Source organism: Wyeomyia smithii, chromosome 2 (genome assembly GCF_029784165.1).
Source record: "Wyeomyia smithii strain HCP4-BCI-WySm-NY-G18 chromosome 2, ASM2978416v1, whole genome shotgun sequence".
NCBI lineage: Eukaryota > Metazoa > Arthropoda > Insecta > Diptera > Culicidae > Wyeomyia > Wyeomyia smithii.
In genome coordinates this window covers 222,473,868-222,492,897 of record NC_073695.1, presented here as the reverse complement: position 1 = coordinate 222,492,897, position 19,030 = coordinate 222,473,868, and the positions used below count along the sequence as shown (strand labels likewise).

At 38.4% G+C, this 19,030-nt stretch overlaps 1 protein-coding gene across 1 annotated transcript in view; it reads right to left on the bottom strand.

Annotated features, from left to right (window-relative positions):
- Positions 1–2,299: 2,299 nt before the first annotated feature.
- The window catches only part of LOC129720429 (endothelial lipase-like), a 32,442-nt gene continuing 15,711 nt past the window's right edge, over positions 2,300–19,030 (bottom strand). The window contains exons 2-8 of the mRNA XM_055671911.1: positions 10,805–11,108; positions 10,458–10,721; positions 10,205–10,390; positions 10,066–10,143; positions 9,957–10,017; positions 2,960–2,984; positions 2,300–2,473 (exon numbers count right to left, since the gene is read on the bottom strand). Of these exons, the coding sequence (XP_055527886.1) occupies positions 2,300–2,473; positions 2,960–2,984; positions 9,957–10,017; positions 10,066–10,143; positions 10,205–10,390; positions 10,458–10,721; positions 10,805–11,108 (1,092 nt within the window). The remainder of the gene's footprint in view (positions 2,474–2,959; positions 2,985–9,956; positions 10,018–10,065; positions 10,144–10,204; positions 10,391–10,457; positions 10,722–10,804; positions 11,109–19,030) is intronic.

Below are 19,030 nucleotides of genomic sequence, written 5' to 3'. Positions count from 1 at the left end.
GAACATTTTGCGATATCTCATTCCTGACACTGTCAACACTTTATACTTTGTTTCTTGGATTGAGTTAGTTTTCGAAAAAAGTCAATCAAAATAGTAGACAAGCTTGAAAAATTATAGCATTTGAGCAAAAGCAGAGGTAACTGCTAACAGAACATGTGAAGAGAGCTCCGTAAGTGGGGTTGAATTCAGCCAGGTCCATTAGAAATCCCCCAGTCTTCAATCCTTATCTTTCCGGAAGGACGTCCTATCTTCATAGGGAACAGAGTTACAGAGTATTTTATGTAGAAGTTACCTAAAAGTTAGTTTTTTTGTACTTAACTTTTGTTAGTTACATTTTACGAAAAAATATTTTTCTAAAGAAGCATTCGGGCATACAAAACACACGTTTTTGTTGAGGACCACACATCTCTCGGACTCTTCCTTACACAGTTATAGCATATTTAAACTTATTTGTTCGATAATAGAGATAAATGACTTTTCACTTACGCACACTAGTAAACGTGTAAACCCGTGTAAAGTTGCTTCTGTTTCCTCCAAACTGCAAATCATCGCATCTCGTTGCTTCGACTTTTATCACTCTTTACCATTTCTGGTCGATTATGTTCAGCAGCTTCTTCTGATTTTCGATCACGAATGAAAAAAAATATTCAGAAACAAGTTTAAAACATATAATGAGTATACAACTGAATATTTATCCAGCTATTAAAAACATAACATTGCAAACAAAACAGCTATTTGTAAATATTTTCCTCGACTAGTGACACTAACACATTCTTACGTAAAATGGTCTATGGCACTGAACGCGGTTGGACGAAAATGGCTCTTCTTAAGCCAATCCTTCGAACTATATTAAGTGGAAATCCGAACAACCAACAAGGCTGCATATTCAATTTCGGGGTGTCTATTCCATTCAATTTGCTGCGTGCCGATAGCTCGCTCCACAAGCATAATTTTCTACCTTGATGTACGACAAACTTGCAGTCCTAAAGTAATGCTACAAGTTTGTCGAAGAAAGCAATGCTCTAACTCTTGTGCCTAAACTGTGAGAGCCCATATTCAGCGGGATATTCACCGCGAATATTGACTGAATATTGCACTGAATATGCGCTCTCACACTTCAGGCATAAGAGTTAGAGCATTTCACTATTCGACAAACTTGTAGTTCTACTTAGGGGCTACAAGTTTGTTATACATCGTGTTTCTAAATTGTACTTATGAAGCGAGCTGTCGGCACGCGGCGAAAAAGTACCCTAAAATTGAATATGCAACTTTGACAACTAAATCACTTTTCCACTTAATTTCAACTGCAAACACTAATAGTTCACATTCATTACAATCTGCTACTAAAGCCACTTATTTGAATAATCGAAAACACCGAAATTTATCAATAAGGTGACATCCATAAATTACGTAACGCAAAAAACCGAATTCTCAGACCTTCTGTAACAAAACGTAACGCCATCACCTTCCCCCCCATAAAAATTACGTAACGCTGTAGAAGAATTTGCTGAATAAAAATGCTCGTTTTTGGAAAGTCTCTCCAAAGATTTTTTGTTACGTAACGCTGGTCTTACCACCCCCCCCCTCCCCTATATAACAAATCGTAACGCTCAAGGATACTCCCCCTCCCCCCTACGAGCGTTACGTAATTTATGGATGCTGCCTAAAACGCGCCAAAGTCGTGTCCCCAATAACGATCTTGATGTCTCGAAGCGAACAGCTGTCGTAGAGTTTCTCCAGCTGCGCGTAACACGTTTCTTTCTCGATATCGGCTCTTCCATCGTAAAACAGTGCACGATGAGGATGATGTAATTCAAGGAATAGTCTTATACTTTCAACATACATATCCTGTCGCTGATCGCTTGCCACACGAACTTGCATTCTGTCCATCACTATAAAACCGTCACCTAGCTCTTTACTGGTGTCGCGCTCTAGTAGTACTATGTTTTGTGGTCACAAATCCTCCTTACCTTTTCTCCTTTCCGGCAACGTAACGATGTCGAAGTTCCAACTAACCTCGACTCTAGCAACCTACTGTTTCATTTACCTAGCATGATGTCCTTATTTTGTCGCCAAGGTCATTTCCGATTGTTTCTGTTGTTTACTTCTTGAGTTTTCGTAGTGTTTGTTTTTCCGGCCTGCAGCCTTAGAAGGCCTCGCGATAGGACTGCTAGCGAGACACCGCATTTCGTATTTCAGCTGCTTCTTTGGAGCAGCCATGTCCAAAACACGCTCTGCCCTAAGGGATATATTTAAAACACGAAACGGCGTGCTTAGCAATTGCTACTCAATGTTGGTGTCAGACAGTCAGCACGAAGGGCGAAACTTGAAACACCGAAGCCAGTGTCAGTGTTATACGATCGGCACCGGTGCCTTCGACAAACACCGGAAACGAGGGCTTCAGTTTCGTGAAAGCACCGTAGTCGAATGTTTGAACTTCGTAGAAACCTCGGTCACTTCCCAGGTAACAATCCTAATGCGATTTAGTTTTATTTATATTTTACGGTAGTTTTATCAAAACATTACTGCATATATCGAGTTTTATCACACGGTTTTTTAAGAACTTGTGGTTTTTATTTATCAGCAGTTTCAGAGAAAAAAAACGAACACTTGAAGAGTCCTCCATAAAACTTCTTCATCAATAAGTCTAATGAACCTGAGGAGCGGTTTTTAAACCTGCTTAATATCCCTTTTAAAATACCTATGAGAAACTTCCATAGAACTTCATGAGAGTTTTACGATAGTTTTATGGTACTTATCTTTAAGATTAATCTATCTTGAAAATGTGACCAAATTTTTTTTCTTAAACCCATTTTGTCTCATGATTAGGCTGACCAGAATTTCTCGGGATAAAAACGTGACAAATGGGTTCAAAAACAGGACAAATGCTAAATTGATTTTTGAAAATTATCACTAACCAAAGCATGTAAACAATTATTCATTGCTTTGGTGAACTTACCCGATCCTGTACGATACGATAGCATCTGATGAAATTGAGCGTAGAAGAGTGTGATTTTTTGCAATGAGTTCCTGAAATTTATCACATGGATAATTGAGATTTTGACTAACAATTAACATGGTCTCAACTTTCAATCACGATTTTTTCGTCCGTCCACGATAGGGGATGTCCTAACTAGTGGTGCGGTACGGTCAGGAAGCCACAAAACGTACTAAGTAATATTAAACAAAGCTACTTGGAAACTTATTTCCCATTTACGAAAATTTCAATGCAAAGCTTTATTTAAGTTTTTGCCTTTCTCTTAGAAAGGTATAGCAATCACTTGCAAAACCGAAAGTATAAAAGTGCTCCAAAGGGCCGAATGGCATATATCACTCGACTCAGCTCGACGAGCTGAGCATTTTCTGTATGTGTGTGTGTGTATGTGTGTGTGTGTGTATGTGCAGATTTTTATTCTCACTCACTTTTCTCAGAGATGGCTGAACCGATTTTCATGAAATTAATTGCAAATTAAAGGTCTCGTTGTCCCATAAGACCTTATTAAATTTCATTGTAATCGGATTTTTAGTTTAGAGGTTATGTATCAAAATGTAAAAATCATGAAACATCATTATTTCGAAAACTAAACTAAACTAAACTAAACTGATCGATATATGTGGCCTCAACATAAATTAAATGTGGTATCGTACTATTTGAATGTTCCAAATTCATTGATTCCTTGCGATGTGTTTAAAGTCTGAAAATGCACGACGAATCGGCCATAGGATATGATCAAAGTCTAATTACAAATCGTTTGAAATGATTGGTTCTATCGAAATGACAACATCCTCGACTTTTGGATTCTGTATATCACCTTAATTCTGAATATATTCATATTGGGTGGTATTCGGTTATTTTCAGCAGATTTTCTGGCATCAATCTGACATCGGAAATACTCATATTGGGGGGTATTTAGTTATTTTGAGTGTTTTCCAGAAACTAAAAGTGGTCGTCTTTAAATTCAAAATGGTGTCAAGGATCAATGTTTGGCTTCTATGCATCATCTCAATTACGGAAATATCCATATTGAGTATTATTTGGTCATTTTCGACTGTTTCCTATAACTTGCCATTCAGCGTTTCAAAATGGTGCCTGAGGTCAATTGTTAGCTCATTGCATCATTCTGGTTCCAGAGATACTCATATTGGATGGTATTTGGTTATTTAAGACTGTATTTCACAAACCGGGCGTCGCCATCTTGGATTCAAACTGGTATTCAAGATAATTTCTAGTCTCTGAGCGTCATTCTGGCTGAAGAAACACCCATATTGGGTGTAATTCGATCATTTTCGGCTGTTTCCCAGGCACCGGAAGTCGCCAACCTAGAATCTAAAATAAGGTCTGCGGTCGATTTCAGCTTCTATGTATCATTCTAGATCCGGATATACTCATGTTAGACGGAAATCGGCCATGTTTGGCTGTTTTCCAGAAACCACAAGTTGCCATCCTACAATTCATAATGGTATTCATAATCATTACGATTCCAGAAATACCCATATTGGATGGTATTTGGTCGTTTGCCGCAGTTTTTCCGAAATCGGAAGTCGCCATCTAAGAATTCAAAATGGTATCTGTGGTCCATTTTAGCTCCTGTTTATCATTCTTTATCCGAATATTATTACATTGGGTGGAAATCGTCCATTTTTGGCTTTTTCCCAGAAACCGGAAGTTGCCATCTTACAACCCACAATGTTGGCTGAGGTCGATTATGGAACATATTTGTTAACACTAAAATCATTCACCTGCCAAATATGGTCCCATTTAGTTGACTAGTTCGCGAGATGTGCAGAAATTTGTGCAGAAACATGTGCTTCCAGAAGAGGAAGGGGCGTCGAACCATTGTGGAAATATTTGTTACCCTTTAAAACATCCACATGCCAAATTCGGTTTCATTTGCTTGGTTTGTCCTTGAGTTGTGCAGAAATTTATGTTTCATTTGTATTGGACCCCTCCTTTCCAGAAGAGGGAGGGGCCACAAACTATTTACCTTTATCGGGACCAAAAACCCCTACATACAAATTTTCACGTCGATCGGTTCGGTAGTTTTCGAGCCTATATGGATCAAACAGACAGACCGAACTACATTTTTTTTATATGTATAGATTACAACATCAATATTTTAGAACCTAAAGATTGAATATACATTTATTGGATTGAAGCGTTCATGTAAATCTATTTTTACAAATAAAAGTTTGAATGAGAAAGGCTGGGTCTGACCGCTAGATGGATTAATTTAGGTTTTTGCAATGATTATCCGAAAACGGTACAAAATGGCAAAAAGACGGGGCGGATAAAAATAGTCGAGAAAGCGGTACTGTCCCGTTCAAAACGGTACGTCTGGTCATCCTACTCATGAAAAAGAAAACATTCGTGAAAGAAAAGAATCTAAAATAAACAAACATTTTTCAGCTCATTCAAGCAACTAACTCCTCAAGTCAAGTCAAGTCAAATCAACCTACATCATATTAAGTCAAATCATTTAAGCGTGTATACTTTCGTTGAGAATGAGCATCAACAATGATATTCGTGCCTCTGCTTCATGCATTGTGTTGCATTTCTTCATTTTGCCCATTCATGTTTTAAGGCCCTAGCCCAGAACCGATTTGAGAAATTAAACACATGTAAAAGGTACAAGAAAGTTAAGCAATTAACCATGGGCTTGGATGCAGCAATCATTCCTATGAGTAATTCTTCCGGTGTCACCTCCATTTGCTTGTAAACGCTGTTGAAATCCTGCACTACATTATTATTGCTTGTGAGCTTTGATAGCTTGCGTTTCTTTGGAGGTGGCACTAGATTGTCTTTCACTTCAGTATCAGGCCATATCTCCATCTATTCGAGCTCATAATCAGCTCGATGCTTGACTGTAAACAAACAGCTGTCAAACGGGAGAGGGAGCTGATAAAATTTGTTTGTCTTGAAAAGTTCAAACAAGTTTTATTCAAGCGCAAGTATTCTTCTTCGAGAGTGCAATAAGTAAATGCCAGCTTATCGAGATACTTAAAAAATCTTATTAGTCTTGCACAAGAAGTTTTGGTTAGAAGCCATCTTATGAGGGATTAATATAAAACCATCGACAAATCTGGCGAACAGACTGTGATTGACTCCGTCAAAATAATAGCCATTTGTAACTAAACGGTAATAAAAGACCGTGATTCTCAATGCTACTAATAATTCTGGCAGTTTAGTAGTGAATGTTGACCATGATAAACACAAAGTTCAGTAAAATTTTCCATAGTCCAGCAAACCTGAACTTAACAAAAATTCAGATACTTTTCTTGTTTTCTAAATGAATTATTTATTTGGCAGTAATATCATAGCGCGTTGAAAATTACAAACTTTTTTGCCACATAACACGTATACACTGAACTCGGCAATTAAAAATTCTCATATATGAAATTGAAAATACGTGAAGATTTACCTACACGCAAAAGTTGAAGTCTTGTATAATCATTGTGTCTTCCCGATTCGCACAAATGTTGCACAGAAATCGCACAATAAATGTGTGAAACACATAACGCAACAGTTGTACTGCGAATACATTGACAAAGAATGAAATTAGAATATGTATCATATACCGACACTTTATTTCTTACGTCGAGTATATTAGTGCTACTCATGGAGCAGTGCAAGCAGCAAACAACAACTTGTGAACTCACTAGATTTAAATAGCTATAATATTCGATCGATTTATCTTGAGGGATTTGGTCATTAAAAAGTACCATTGAATGATTTGCAAAAAAAACGAAACAAAATTTTGTTCACACCCTGTAGCCACAAAAGCGTTGCCGATTTTTTATGGCAACACTTGTAAATTGTGAATAATTATATTTTGTCATCCTGTGCACGCCCTTTTTTTCAAGCGACGGAGAAATTTCTCTCTCGCTCGTATGATTTCCATGTACGTGCGACGAGACTAGACACATCACATACAATTTGCAGGTTGCTCTTTCGCTTCTCTTTCGGTTTGGATTGCGACGCGCAAGACGATGTCACGTGCACGTCGCTTTACGAAATGAGCGAGACACCAGTGTAGTACATACTTGATACCAGTGTTGTTAGTCTCACTCAAGCTGTTGGTGCGTGCTTGGTGCTACTCAGGGTAATGCATGAAGAAGAAAGAGTATCTTGGAAGCGTGTGTGCAGAAGACTGGAGAAATGTAGCATATGTCTCGTTCTCAAGCAGAAAGAAGGAGAAAGGTTTTGCTTTTCGCTCGCTTTGCAATGTTGCTTGATACCAGTTGAAATTGTTTAAGTGTAGTAGTTTGGGGCTGCTAAATACATTGAAAAAACGCTAGAGCATTAATTGCGTTATGCCCAAAACGCAATCATTGTACTGGTTTCAAATCCCATCAACAATTGCGCTAAAAACGAACAATTTTGTACTGGTTTTACACCATCCAACTTTTGCGTGTACCCATTTTAATTAACGACTACGATGACATTCATTTTGGAGAAGGAGTAGATCGATGAGGTTTGTTTCATAAATTGCTCTATGTAAATAATAAATTAATTTTGTTCCAAGCGAAATAAGCTTAAAAGAAGGATCGCGAACCTAATTTATAAAACTCTCGAAATTTTTCGAACTTATGCTTTGTGAAACTAAATTGTTGACAAGAGTTACCGAAGAAATTTCTCTTCTTTTTTCAAGCGTTTCTTTATTAATAAGCATGCAACGCGATTCATAACAAGGGAGAGGAATTTAATTCCAACCTAGTTTTTTTAGTGCATACAACAAAAACTGTTTTTGTACGGATTCGATTCTATTGGAATGGACGTCTTGATGAGGCGACCAAACAACACCACAGTATTCTAAAATAGATCTAACATATGTAACGAAGAGAGTTTTTATAGTGTACGGGTCTACAAAAAGATAACTGAACCTTTTTATAAAACTTAGCATACTGTTGGCTCTATTGATGATCGTATTCTAGTGATCAATGAATGTTAACTTAGATACCATAATTAATCCTAAATCTCTAATTTGATAACACCTTTCTACAACTTGATGTGCAAGAGTGCAATTGGAATGTTCAGGATTTCTTTTCCTTGTGTAGGATATAATATTACTTTTTTTACGTTGAGTCCAAGAAGATTTTTTTTACACCAAATGTAGAAAATGTAAACCTCTTGTTGGAATTGTTAAATGTCTGATTTGTGTTTTATTTCCATGTACAATATCATGTCATCGGCATATATCAATACTTTGAGACGATTCAACACAAGGGTAACACAAGGATAAGAGCAAAGGGCCTAAATGGGAGCCTTGTGGATCTCCAGATGTCACTTTTACTGGTACAGAAACGTGTCCCTTAAACCTAACCGTTTGTGTCCTATTCGTCAAATAAGAGTCAATCCCAGTTTTTTTTTTAATTTGAACATAAGCATGGAAATATCCACTCTGTCAAAAGCTTTACTAAAATCCGTATAGAATGTCCACGAAGTTGCTTCCGTCCATAGACGCAAGAAAGAAATCAACAAATTCAAGTAAGTTGGTAGCCGTAGACCTTCCTTTGTAAAAAACATGTTGGTTACACGTTATGCGGTTCTTCATCTGATTAAATATTTTTTGGTTTACGATAGCTTCAAAAAGCAATCAATACATGATATCGTTGCAATGCCACGGTAATCTTTGATATCAGATCTCTTACCTGACTTGAAAATCGGTATAAAAAAAGATTTTTTCCAGACTGATGGGAATTGACCGGACGTAAGGGATAAGTTGAAAAGCCAAAACAAGGGTTTTACGAAAGTAGGAGCAAGATTTTTCCTAAGTGAGGGTGGAATTCCATCTGGACCTGGACCTTTTGAAGCGTCCAGTTCTTTTAGTGTTGCGAAGATTTCTTGAACAGTTATTTGTTCAACAGATACGTTATTTATTTGTTCATGCAAGTGCGAAAAATACACAAAGCCCCTGACTGCGTCGCTATTTTTATAAACGGTTTGAACGGTACTGGGTATAAACGGTTATAAACGGTTTGAACGGTACTGGGCGTGTCGTTGTGCATTCGACTGAGCAAAACAAATCAATGAATCGTTTGTATTTTTTGGTGTCGTCTGTTCTGGGGAAAAAAGGTAGTGATTGGTTATTTAGTTTGATTTAGACTGACTGAGACTGAGTGTTTCGCCATATATTTGGCCTTGCTATCAGGTCTGATTGGTCGAAACATGCGCTAGTTATGGCTAATTTTCCAATCAACTGCTGTAATAATGAAGGAAATCAATTTAGAACTTACTGAGTTTTAAGCATTTGAAAATGGACAATTTTCGTGACACTCTCGTTGTTTCTCGGTTTTTTAATTTGCACCCTTGTATTTCCGTAGACGTGATTCTACGTCAAAATTTCACACGCGCTTATGAAATTCATCGGATCCTCTGAATCTTTGCTGCGTACCTTGCGATTGAGCATATTCACTATAGAGTACGCGAACTAATCGATGTTGTGAAGCAGTTATATTTCAATCATGATAATGGGTAGTTTCGTTATGTAGAAATATATAGTAAATAAATTTGCCTAGAAACTTTTGTTAGCTTTAATTGTAATTGCTGTTTGAAATTCGATAATACGAATTCTAGTCGTTTTGACTAATCTAAGTATACCCTTGTATTATTTACTATTCTGTCTGCAATGCTGTGCCTCCCAAGGCCGATGGCGAATGGTGACTTCATGCGCGTCTGTACGAAATATGCTCCTCTGGCACTGTTTGGGAAATAAAGCGGAAAAAGCAATCAATTCCTCGTTACCACACTGATGTACTGTATATCAATGAAAGGAATCTCCGTCGTTAGTAGTAATGAAATTATTGGCTGTTTGTTTCTTCAATCAAGGTAGCTACAGGTGTAGATTTACTGGTGGCTGTTTCAAAGCACAGGATTTTGTTTACAAAAAATCAGAATCTAAAGTATTGACTTACATATTATTAGGAGTTGAAATAATCCTTAGTGAAGCTTAACTAACCTGCTTGGACAATGTTCACCCATTAGTATTTGTGTTTTGTTGTACTTCGCATCGCTAGCATCTGTATCGAATCGACACGAACTAAAAACATACTCGAAATAACTATTACACCGTGTAGTCCAAAAGCCAACCTGGCTAGAAATTGACTCAGTAAAATAAGTCAACGCCAACAGATGGCTGCAGAGAGCTGGAGCTTTATAAATTACATTAGATTTTCTCTTTTTTATGATTATTCGCCATATCCTTACAGGCATCTTTCCGACAGCTTGGCTGCATCTGTCCACCATTAACGTAAAAGTCCGCATGGCCGCTCATCTCGTATTTCCCAAAACCCCCATTGTTAGTGTGGATCACATCGACAAAGTCGGCATCAGTTGGGTCCAGCTTCCAGCGTCTGTTGGCAATCCGAAATAATGGCAAAGCAGGATCCAATCCTGCAAGGTGTTTATAAATTGTAGATTAATCTCGATAAGCTCATTACTACGCCAACCAAAGACTAACCTGTGATTCGCACCAGCTGCACACCAAGGGATTTCTTCAGTGCATCACTAACGAAACTGGGCAAGTGTGCCCCCAAACTTAACCCTATAACGTGCACATCTCTAAGGTTAAACTCTGGATGATTGACCTGGAGACCCTCAAGAAAAGCTGCTGTACATTTACCGCCTAGTTTGACATGAAACGCCGCTGAAGTATAGCATGGAAGTCTAGATAGAGGGAGCCAGTCTACTGCTAGCACGTTTGTGTGCGACTGTTTGAGGTATTCTGAAAAATATTGATGCAGTAATCATCTGGTGGCGATAACTGGTCAGATCAAACCGATTTCTAATTTTTTATTGAACACAAACCATCGCGAATGGATTTCATCTCATGGAAGTAAATATTTTCTGCGTAACCAGGAACAATCAACTTGGTTTGATATGTTAAATTAACGTGAATCGGAACAATCGGATCAAAGTTGTCCAGCAGAATCGGTGGCTGATTTGGTTGATCACTGGTGTAGAGCATAAATTTAATCAACTCTGAAGTGCATGGTTCTTGGAAGTAAAAACTGCACCGTCGCTGTGCGTTCACCACTTTGATGACAGATTCGATTAAAATTTTGCCTAGAATCGTTTTCCAAACCACACACAGTATATCACATGTTTGTACCTGCACCGCAGCAGTGAAATGCAAACTTAAACAATCCATGCCAATTGTACCACAATAAGTGCACCTTTGTTCGCTTCCGTCTGTGCAAAACCGTTACGCGCGACTAAAGTTCGTCTACCTCCTTTAGAGGTTCATTCAAACAGACAGACAGACAATGCAGTCGTGCCCAATCAGCACTATTGTGGTTTCGAATGCATTACAATCTTGTGTGAAGTTTACCGGAAGCAGAAGGTCATGTGCTATAGGATATCAAACCAAAGACGGGTTAATTATTTGTTTGCCATTTTTGTATTGTACAACCTACTCAAGCGAGAATAGTGTAGCTCCTACTCAAAATTAAGGCATTTTATTGAACTTTTTCTTCAAGTTGAAAGGATTTCGTTTAGTTTAGAGATGTTTAAAATTTTCAATAAATCGATACCTCCCCACAGCAGAGAACGCTTCATTCTTCAGAACTGTTATTTGCATTATCAGTGGCTGCCGCGATTCGCGAAAACACGATTCCTAATAATTTAATTATCACTCGCAAAACGATTCCATTCGAAGGAACACGAAAATACGCCACCATATTGCTACGGATAATGAATTATGGACAGAGCCAATCGTCGAGTGGGGAAGCCACTTGGAAATGCATTATTATTTCATGCAATAAATTTTGAGTAATTAAAGGAAAGTTACACAGGCGAACAACCGTAACGTTTGAACACGCCACAAGTTCGGCCTGTACAGAGGCCACATAGCGCACCGACAGCGGAAAACAGCACCATGCCGAGCAGTAATAAAACAACACGAATACAATTTCCAAAAATATGAAAGTAATTACTTTTAATAACTGTAAGTTGGAAAGCATAGAGCAAATATTCTCAATCCTGCAAGCTGCAAGCAACGGCTTTAGCTGGCTTGCTAGTACGACTTTCCGGTTTATTCACTAAGCCGGACGACGCCGATAGTGTGATCACGGAAGAAGGTTTATTAATGTCGGTTTATGGCAAAAGTTGGGTACGACTTGAGGAACCTGAACAACAAATCGGCATTATCTATGACACGGTTGGCTATTTAAATTCGTAGTTGTTTTTAGTATTATAATATTATGATTAGTGCACTCGGCAATACTACGTGAAATCCATAAAAACATAGGTAATTTTTTGCAGCAGAGAGCAGCAAACAAGATTTCCTAAATAATATCAAGCATTGAAATAAAATTTCTAAAGGTTAGATACATTTTCACTCAATGAATGCATGAAAGCCCCGCAAGATTTGTTTTTATATTATTTTTATACTATGTATAATGAAGTTTAAAAGCACGCATATTCACGAAAGAGGTATATTTTCATTAAAACTCAAATTTTCTAAAACTAATTACGAAAACGGATGCGTTTAAGTTAGTTACGAAGAGCTTTATGATTTGAAACTACTATCATAATCATCGTGCATCACTGGAACTTGATTATTCTCTAAAAAATTGAAATTAAAAATATGCTTTGTAACTTAATTCTAGCAAAGTATTTCTTCTACAAATATTCATCCGGAGCTGTTACCGAAAGTTCTAGAATAATGTCAAGTTTTTTTTAAATCAAAAATAAAAGTTTTTAGGATATATTTTCTTCTACGATTTCATAATTTCTTTGCAAACAGTTTTTCAATACTACCAAAAATTTCTGAGATAAAATGCTTTGAATAAAACTTATACCAACATGCATGCACTCTTTTAAAAAAATTATTATTCAGTTCAATGAATTTTTAGGAAAATACTTAGTTTACTAAGTCATTATTTTAATAGCGTGGACTGCCTCAGGCGCAAGTTTGATAGCGAAACCTGACTCTACTCAATCTCTAAAACTGGATTTACATGATATAAGCACATACTGTCAAAATTGGTAACCTTGTGTGTTCGATTTATTTTTACAACCTTCTGATAACAGGTTTCGCCGATGAGTTACTCATATTCAATTCCAACGGAGCCAGTGTAAAAATGATCGATTAAGGTACAGAAACAGCGCGTTGAATTGGTATCATGCTCTTAGTGATAAATTTTCAGCATTGTAATGGGTAGCTAGAAAAAAACATTCAAAAAGAAGTTCAGAGTGAAAATACCAAATTACTCAAACGTTCATAACTTTTTTGTTTTTGATTTTTTGACCAAATCTTGACAGATGGTGGTACATGTTATCATCCCCAATGTGTATGAAAATTAGACTGTGAAGAAAATGACTTTTTGAGATATTTAATAATTTGTGACAATTTGTAAAATTTGGCCCAGAAAAAAAAAATTTTGCTGTGTTATTGTTTTTTAGAACCATTTAATTACCTACAACTTTGCTGAAGACACCATTTCCATTGAACAAGCCGTTTTTTGATATAGAAAATTTTATCAATCATTCACATTTTTGGGTAGACCCTTTTGAAACAGCAGTCATGAGTAAACATGACCAGCGGATATAATAAAATGACCTCACTGTGAAAAGTATCAGCGAAATCGGAAATGGTCGATCAGAATCGATTTGCGAAGTAGCAATGACTCAGTGTTAACCACTTATCGACAAAAACTGGAAAAACTGGAAGATCGTAGCTTTTTAAGATTTTTTGTTCATTTTGGCTGCCTCGGAAGTGCGTTAAGTCTTCCGAGACTACAATAAAGTTTTTTCTGTGAGCCTAAAGTTATGGCCTTTTATTGTTTAACAACAAAAAAATGGTCAATTATAACGGTCAGCACAAATTGAGTGTTCACCAAGACGACGAGGTGAACGAAGCAATCGTTGGCGGAGCTGGAGCGGATGAAAATCGATTTGGTACCCAGGTCGGCCAACCCGCCCAACGCCTCCCAGCTGCGTTCCATCCTGAGCTTCTGGGCGAACCAGAAGCGTAAGACCTACTCCAGCAATTTTGCGCGAAAATTGAGGAGGAATTAATAAATAAAACGAAAAAAAAATTAAAAACATGTCTACACGCATGTTTTAGCCCACCATGGCGAATGTTTCGATAAACTTTCGGAAGGCCACTCGCAAGTGCGTGGATTTTTTTGCTAGTAAGCTAATATAGTTACCTTCCATGGAAAATTCATTAAGCTCAATTATATGTCTTAATTTTTTTCTATCACCATCCGAAAAAAGTCCTGGTTTTTAATGCAAACATTACTACTGAACGAAAATCTTACTTCTCTTAGGGGCCATCCACATACCACGTGGACAGATTTTCAACGATTTTGACCCCCCTTTCCCCCTCCGTGGACAACTGCCCATATAAATTCTAAAAAAATTGTATGGACCGTGGACATTAGCCAACCCCCCCCCCTCCCCCCCCCCAAAGCTGTCCACTTGATATGTGGATGGCCAAGGATGGAAAAACTCGTATCGCATAACAATCATTCGGGTATCATATCTGAACGTGCTATTTATATGCTTTCAATCCTAGCAAACCATTGCTATTAAAAGTTACACATTCTCAAGCTTGCAAGAGACAACTTAGAGCAAAGAAATATATGGTAGCTTTCTTTGATGATTTTGTTTCAGTATTGCCTGCTTTAGGCGGAGCGAGCAACATATAGCGAGTGTTTCACGAAAGAATCGTAAACTATTGCACTCAAGCGATCGCAATGATTCTTATAAAAATGTTGGTTGCTTGTAGGCGTAATTCGGCTACTCCACGTCGTGCTTTCACCGTGATATACCACGATGATCCTTGGTGATTTCAAGTATCAGATGCTAATGCACCATGCTACAATTTCCGTAAGCATTAATGATACCTAACTATTTGCTCCGGCAAGCAAACAATTGAACGCAATCTAACGTTCATTTGGATTCATAATTTTGTATCACTGGCGATAATATCTCAAAGCTTCTCGCGATAATGTTGAATGCAAGTGAACTTGGATACAATAAATACTATCGTGTTTGAATCATTCAGTCTCATTCTATGGTATTCGGAGCTCTTAGAGCATGAGCATGAGCATGAGCATGATTGACCGCCCGCGGTTGCTACTCCGTTATTGCCAGATCAGCTGTAATTACACAGAGAACCAACAGATGATGCTTGGGACCAACATGCATCCTCAATGTGTAAAAACTGGTGACCTTAATCTTTATATTAGGCAATACCAGCGCCGGCCGCATCCGAATGCAGGTCAAAGAAGGAATTTGTATAGGAAAATGTTGACGTGATACTCGCTTATTGGAAGCCGAGAACACCTCTGCACTTCCACGAGAAATCACTGGGATGTTGGAGAAAGGGCAAGGTACACAGCAGGGTTCGTTTTGGTAAACGATGCGCTGATTTCGAGTGTCGGGTTCTTTAGAACAAGTATCGCGCGAACAAGTTCATTATATCCGTCACGATATTCATAATGCGATTCGAAGTCATTCAGTTTGACAATGTAACACCGCAACAATAAATCGTACGCAAGGATACTGGACCTTTGATCAAATTGGGACAACTTCAAATATTATGATATCTCCTCGTAAGGTGATCCTCTTTACACCGAAATCAGTTGCGCGTTGTTGATCTATATGTAGATAATTCGACCTCATGGAGGTACCGACGAGGAGTCTCTAGGGGTTCGGTCAACCGGACATTTTCTACCTAACAGATCGACCAACGACGTTTCTCGTATATACTTTATCTGCTCTAAAAAAACGATAAGATACCGCGAAAAACGCTTATTACGAAAATAACCATGAGTATATTTCTAGCCAAACGTCGCGATCCTCTGCGTACGACGCACGCGATGTAGCCCATGCTACTCGTAGCAATCAGCTATTTGTCGATCCCGAGTCAATCCTAATCCCGAGAAGAAACGAACGCACGTCGGCCGTCGCGATTCTTGGGAAGGTATACATCGCGTTTTCGTTAATCGCGATATTTATCGACCGGACGAAATCTTCGGTTGAACAGTCACAGTGAGACATGAACAAGTATCTGGGTATACCCCTCGAAATCATTATATCCCGAAAACGTTAATATAAGTAAAATTCTCCCGAGCCGGAAACGCGGTTTACATCGAAACACTACGACATTTCACGCCGATTCTCTCTTAGTTGTCGATGCGAATGTTGCCTATTAAATAGAAAAATTGGCAAAGTTTCATGCATACAAAGCCTTAATAATTCAAAAATGAAAATTTCCATATTGACCATCCATCGAGCTAATATAGTCTTAAGTTTGTTAACAAAATGCCGACCTTGTCATTATTGGAACATAGTATACAAAACATAAGCAGCCCAAAAGCTAGAAAAATCGAAAAAGTGAAGCATAAGATTTCATGTATTATCCACAACCATTGCTTTCGAGGTGAACACATGTTTGGCTGATAGAACCCTACTTGAAGCCTGACCGTGCAAAAACGTGGTAGATGACGGATTCGAGGCATACTATGCGTCATGTTGGCTCATTACTAAGTTGAGCTACTCATTACCTTGGGTGTGATCCTGTTGGAAAGATAGAAAAATGGCAAAGCTTGGTGTATCTAAAACATTAAGTGCAAACATCAGGTGTAGATGTACATACTAATCCAAAGTCTTAAAATTATTGATAAGACCAAACCAATCATGATTATTTCAGGCTGACTAAATAGTCATCAGATGTCAAACTCAACTTTATTGAGTTTTCTATTACCTGTCATGCGAGAGTCAGTGCGTTCAAAAATTCATTGCACACGACATATCAGTGAATACATATCAATTAATCTATTCTCTATGGTATTCGGAGCTCTTAGAAGCGAAAAACAATCAGCAGCGTTTCTATTACTTGTATGCGAGTGGAAATAGTTGAACGATAACTGCTAAATTAAAGAACACATTTGCATGAAATATTGCTAGTGAGTGAACTTTTCCATGCCTGTGGATGGCCCCTTATACATTCCATGCACTGTCGATTTTTCGAAAAATTGGCACCCCCGCCCCTCCTACCCACTTGGGAAAATAATGTGACGCCGGTCCTGATCGGTTGCACAAGTGGAAAGACAAAACTCAAAGTAAGTAAAAAAAAGGTAACAAAGGAAAACCCTAGAGTCACGAATCGCGACAGTGAGTGCACGTGGTCGAATATTTTCTAATTCGTTACCTCTCTGAAGGGTCTTTCTTGTATGTTTGCCAATGCTCCGGTAGAACAACTTTATCCGCCTGTGTTTGTGCTACGGTTGTTACTGCAAGGTGAAACGTTATTGAATCCACAGACGGCCGACTTCGAGCCACCACTTCGAATTTTCAGAAGTGACACAAACGTAAAACTCGTCGCATATCGTTTATATGCAATAAATGAAGTGGAGAATGTTTTTGAAAGTCAAGAGACCTGTAATCAGACGACAGAAAATCCTGTAACGTAGCTGGGCAAGTCTGGGACAACTGGACTCAGGAATAGGCACCGCAGGCTTAGGACACACGAAATCATTTGATGCTCCATTACGGGCAAGCTCGTCTGCCCATTCGTTAGCAATAATATTTGAATGTCCAGGAATCCAAAGAAGATGAACAGTGCTCATCAGCGTTGCAAATTTTAATAGTCAAAAATCAAAACTACTCTCAATTCCAATCAGTTGGCAGTGACAATCAGAGCAACAAAGTCTTTGTCAATTGACAATTATTTTCATTCAAGCATTTCATCTTTAAGCATTTGTGAGTCACATGAAAGCTACTCGAAAGCTCTTTCTTTGATTTTAACAGCAGGAAAGCAATGATTTTCAATTGAAAGCGGACATTATAAGCGTAACTCTCACATGATTTTCAATTGAGAATGACATTGAGCGCTGACGGAGACAGGGGGCTTCCATACAGTAATCGAAGCATATATAGGGTAGAGGGAGGAAAGAACATCATGACGATATTAAACAAAGGACGCCAACACACACACAGTTTCACAGCCCGGAGTGGCTACAGGGAGCTAGTGATCAACAGCAAAATATCTCCGAAATATTGACCGGAACTTGCGTGACGTATTTTTTGGATGCCATTTTCGTTCCGACTGTGTCTTGCGGTGTGAGAAAACTATCATCAAACTACGGGATGTGGTGCTAATTTCAATTGACACGGTGAATGCAAGGAGAGAGTCACTCTCTGCGTCAATTGACACAGTTATCAGTTTCATTTGAGATGATACGATTAACAACAGACAGGAAAAAAATCGTGATCAAATCTGCTTGACAGCGAAAATGTTCATCGTGGTTCGATTTATGCTTGTATTTTCTCCTCAGAAAACCTCTAGAATGCAGGAGAACATCTTGAACTGTGAAAACAACTGCCGTCACACTAAAAAGCAAATCAACGCTCATGCTAGAAGAGAGCGACAAACGATTTTTATCTGCTGAGCTTCCTGTACGCACTGCGGTGAAATCTGAAATCTCTCTCTTGCGAGACAATGAACTATGGTGTACTTTCTCACACGTGTGGACATCACGCACAATAATTACACTGCAGAGCTATCTGCGGTGCGTTTCGCAGTTGGTTTCTTGAGCATGGCAGAAGAGGAAAAGAGATTGCGAGAAAAAAAAATAGTCTACTTTGCTCGTGCCGCTCGTGCCGGTTGAATTTACTCTGGTGGAATTCGTTTTCGCAGTGTAGCTACACGAAGACTACATTTTTGCCCGGTAGGTTTTTTTTCACCTTCCGGACTACTCGCCAGTGAACACTGTTGTGTACTTCTGCGTTTTCACTGTAAAGTGATTCACACCTCTTGTTTCTATCAGATGTGGGGTGAGCTGGAAGTGTGTTTTCCTCTCTGTAAGCTGGTTGAGACACTTTGGAGAGGAGAAAGTAGCAGTTTGGTAAGAGCATTTGCTACACGCAGGCACATGCTGGAAGGGAAGTGCGCGGTGAATGTTTTCTCCTCTCCTTTCACATACTGAGGAGAATGACAAGCATGGTTCGATGACAGTAACCGAAAGGAATCAACTGAATGCGATGCTGAAATAAACTATACAAAAGATTCAAAAATAA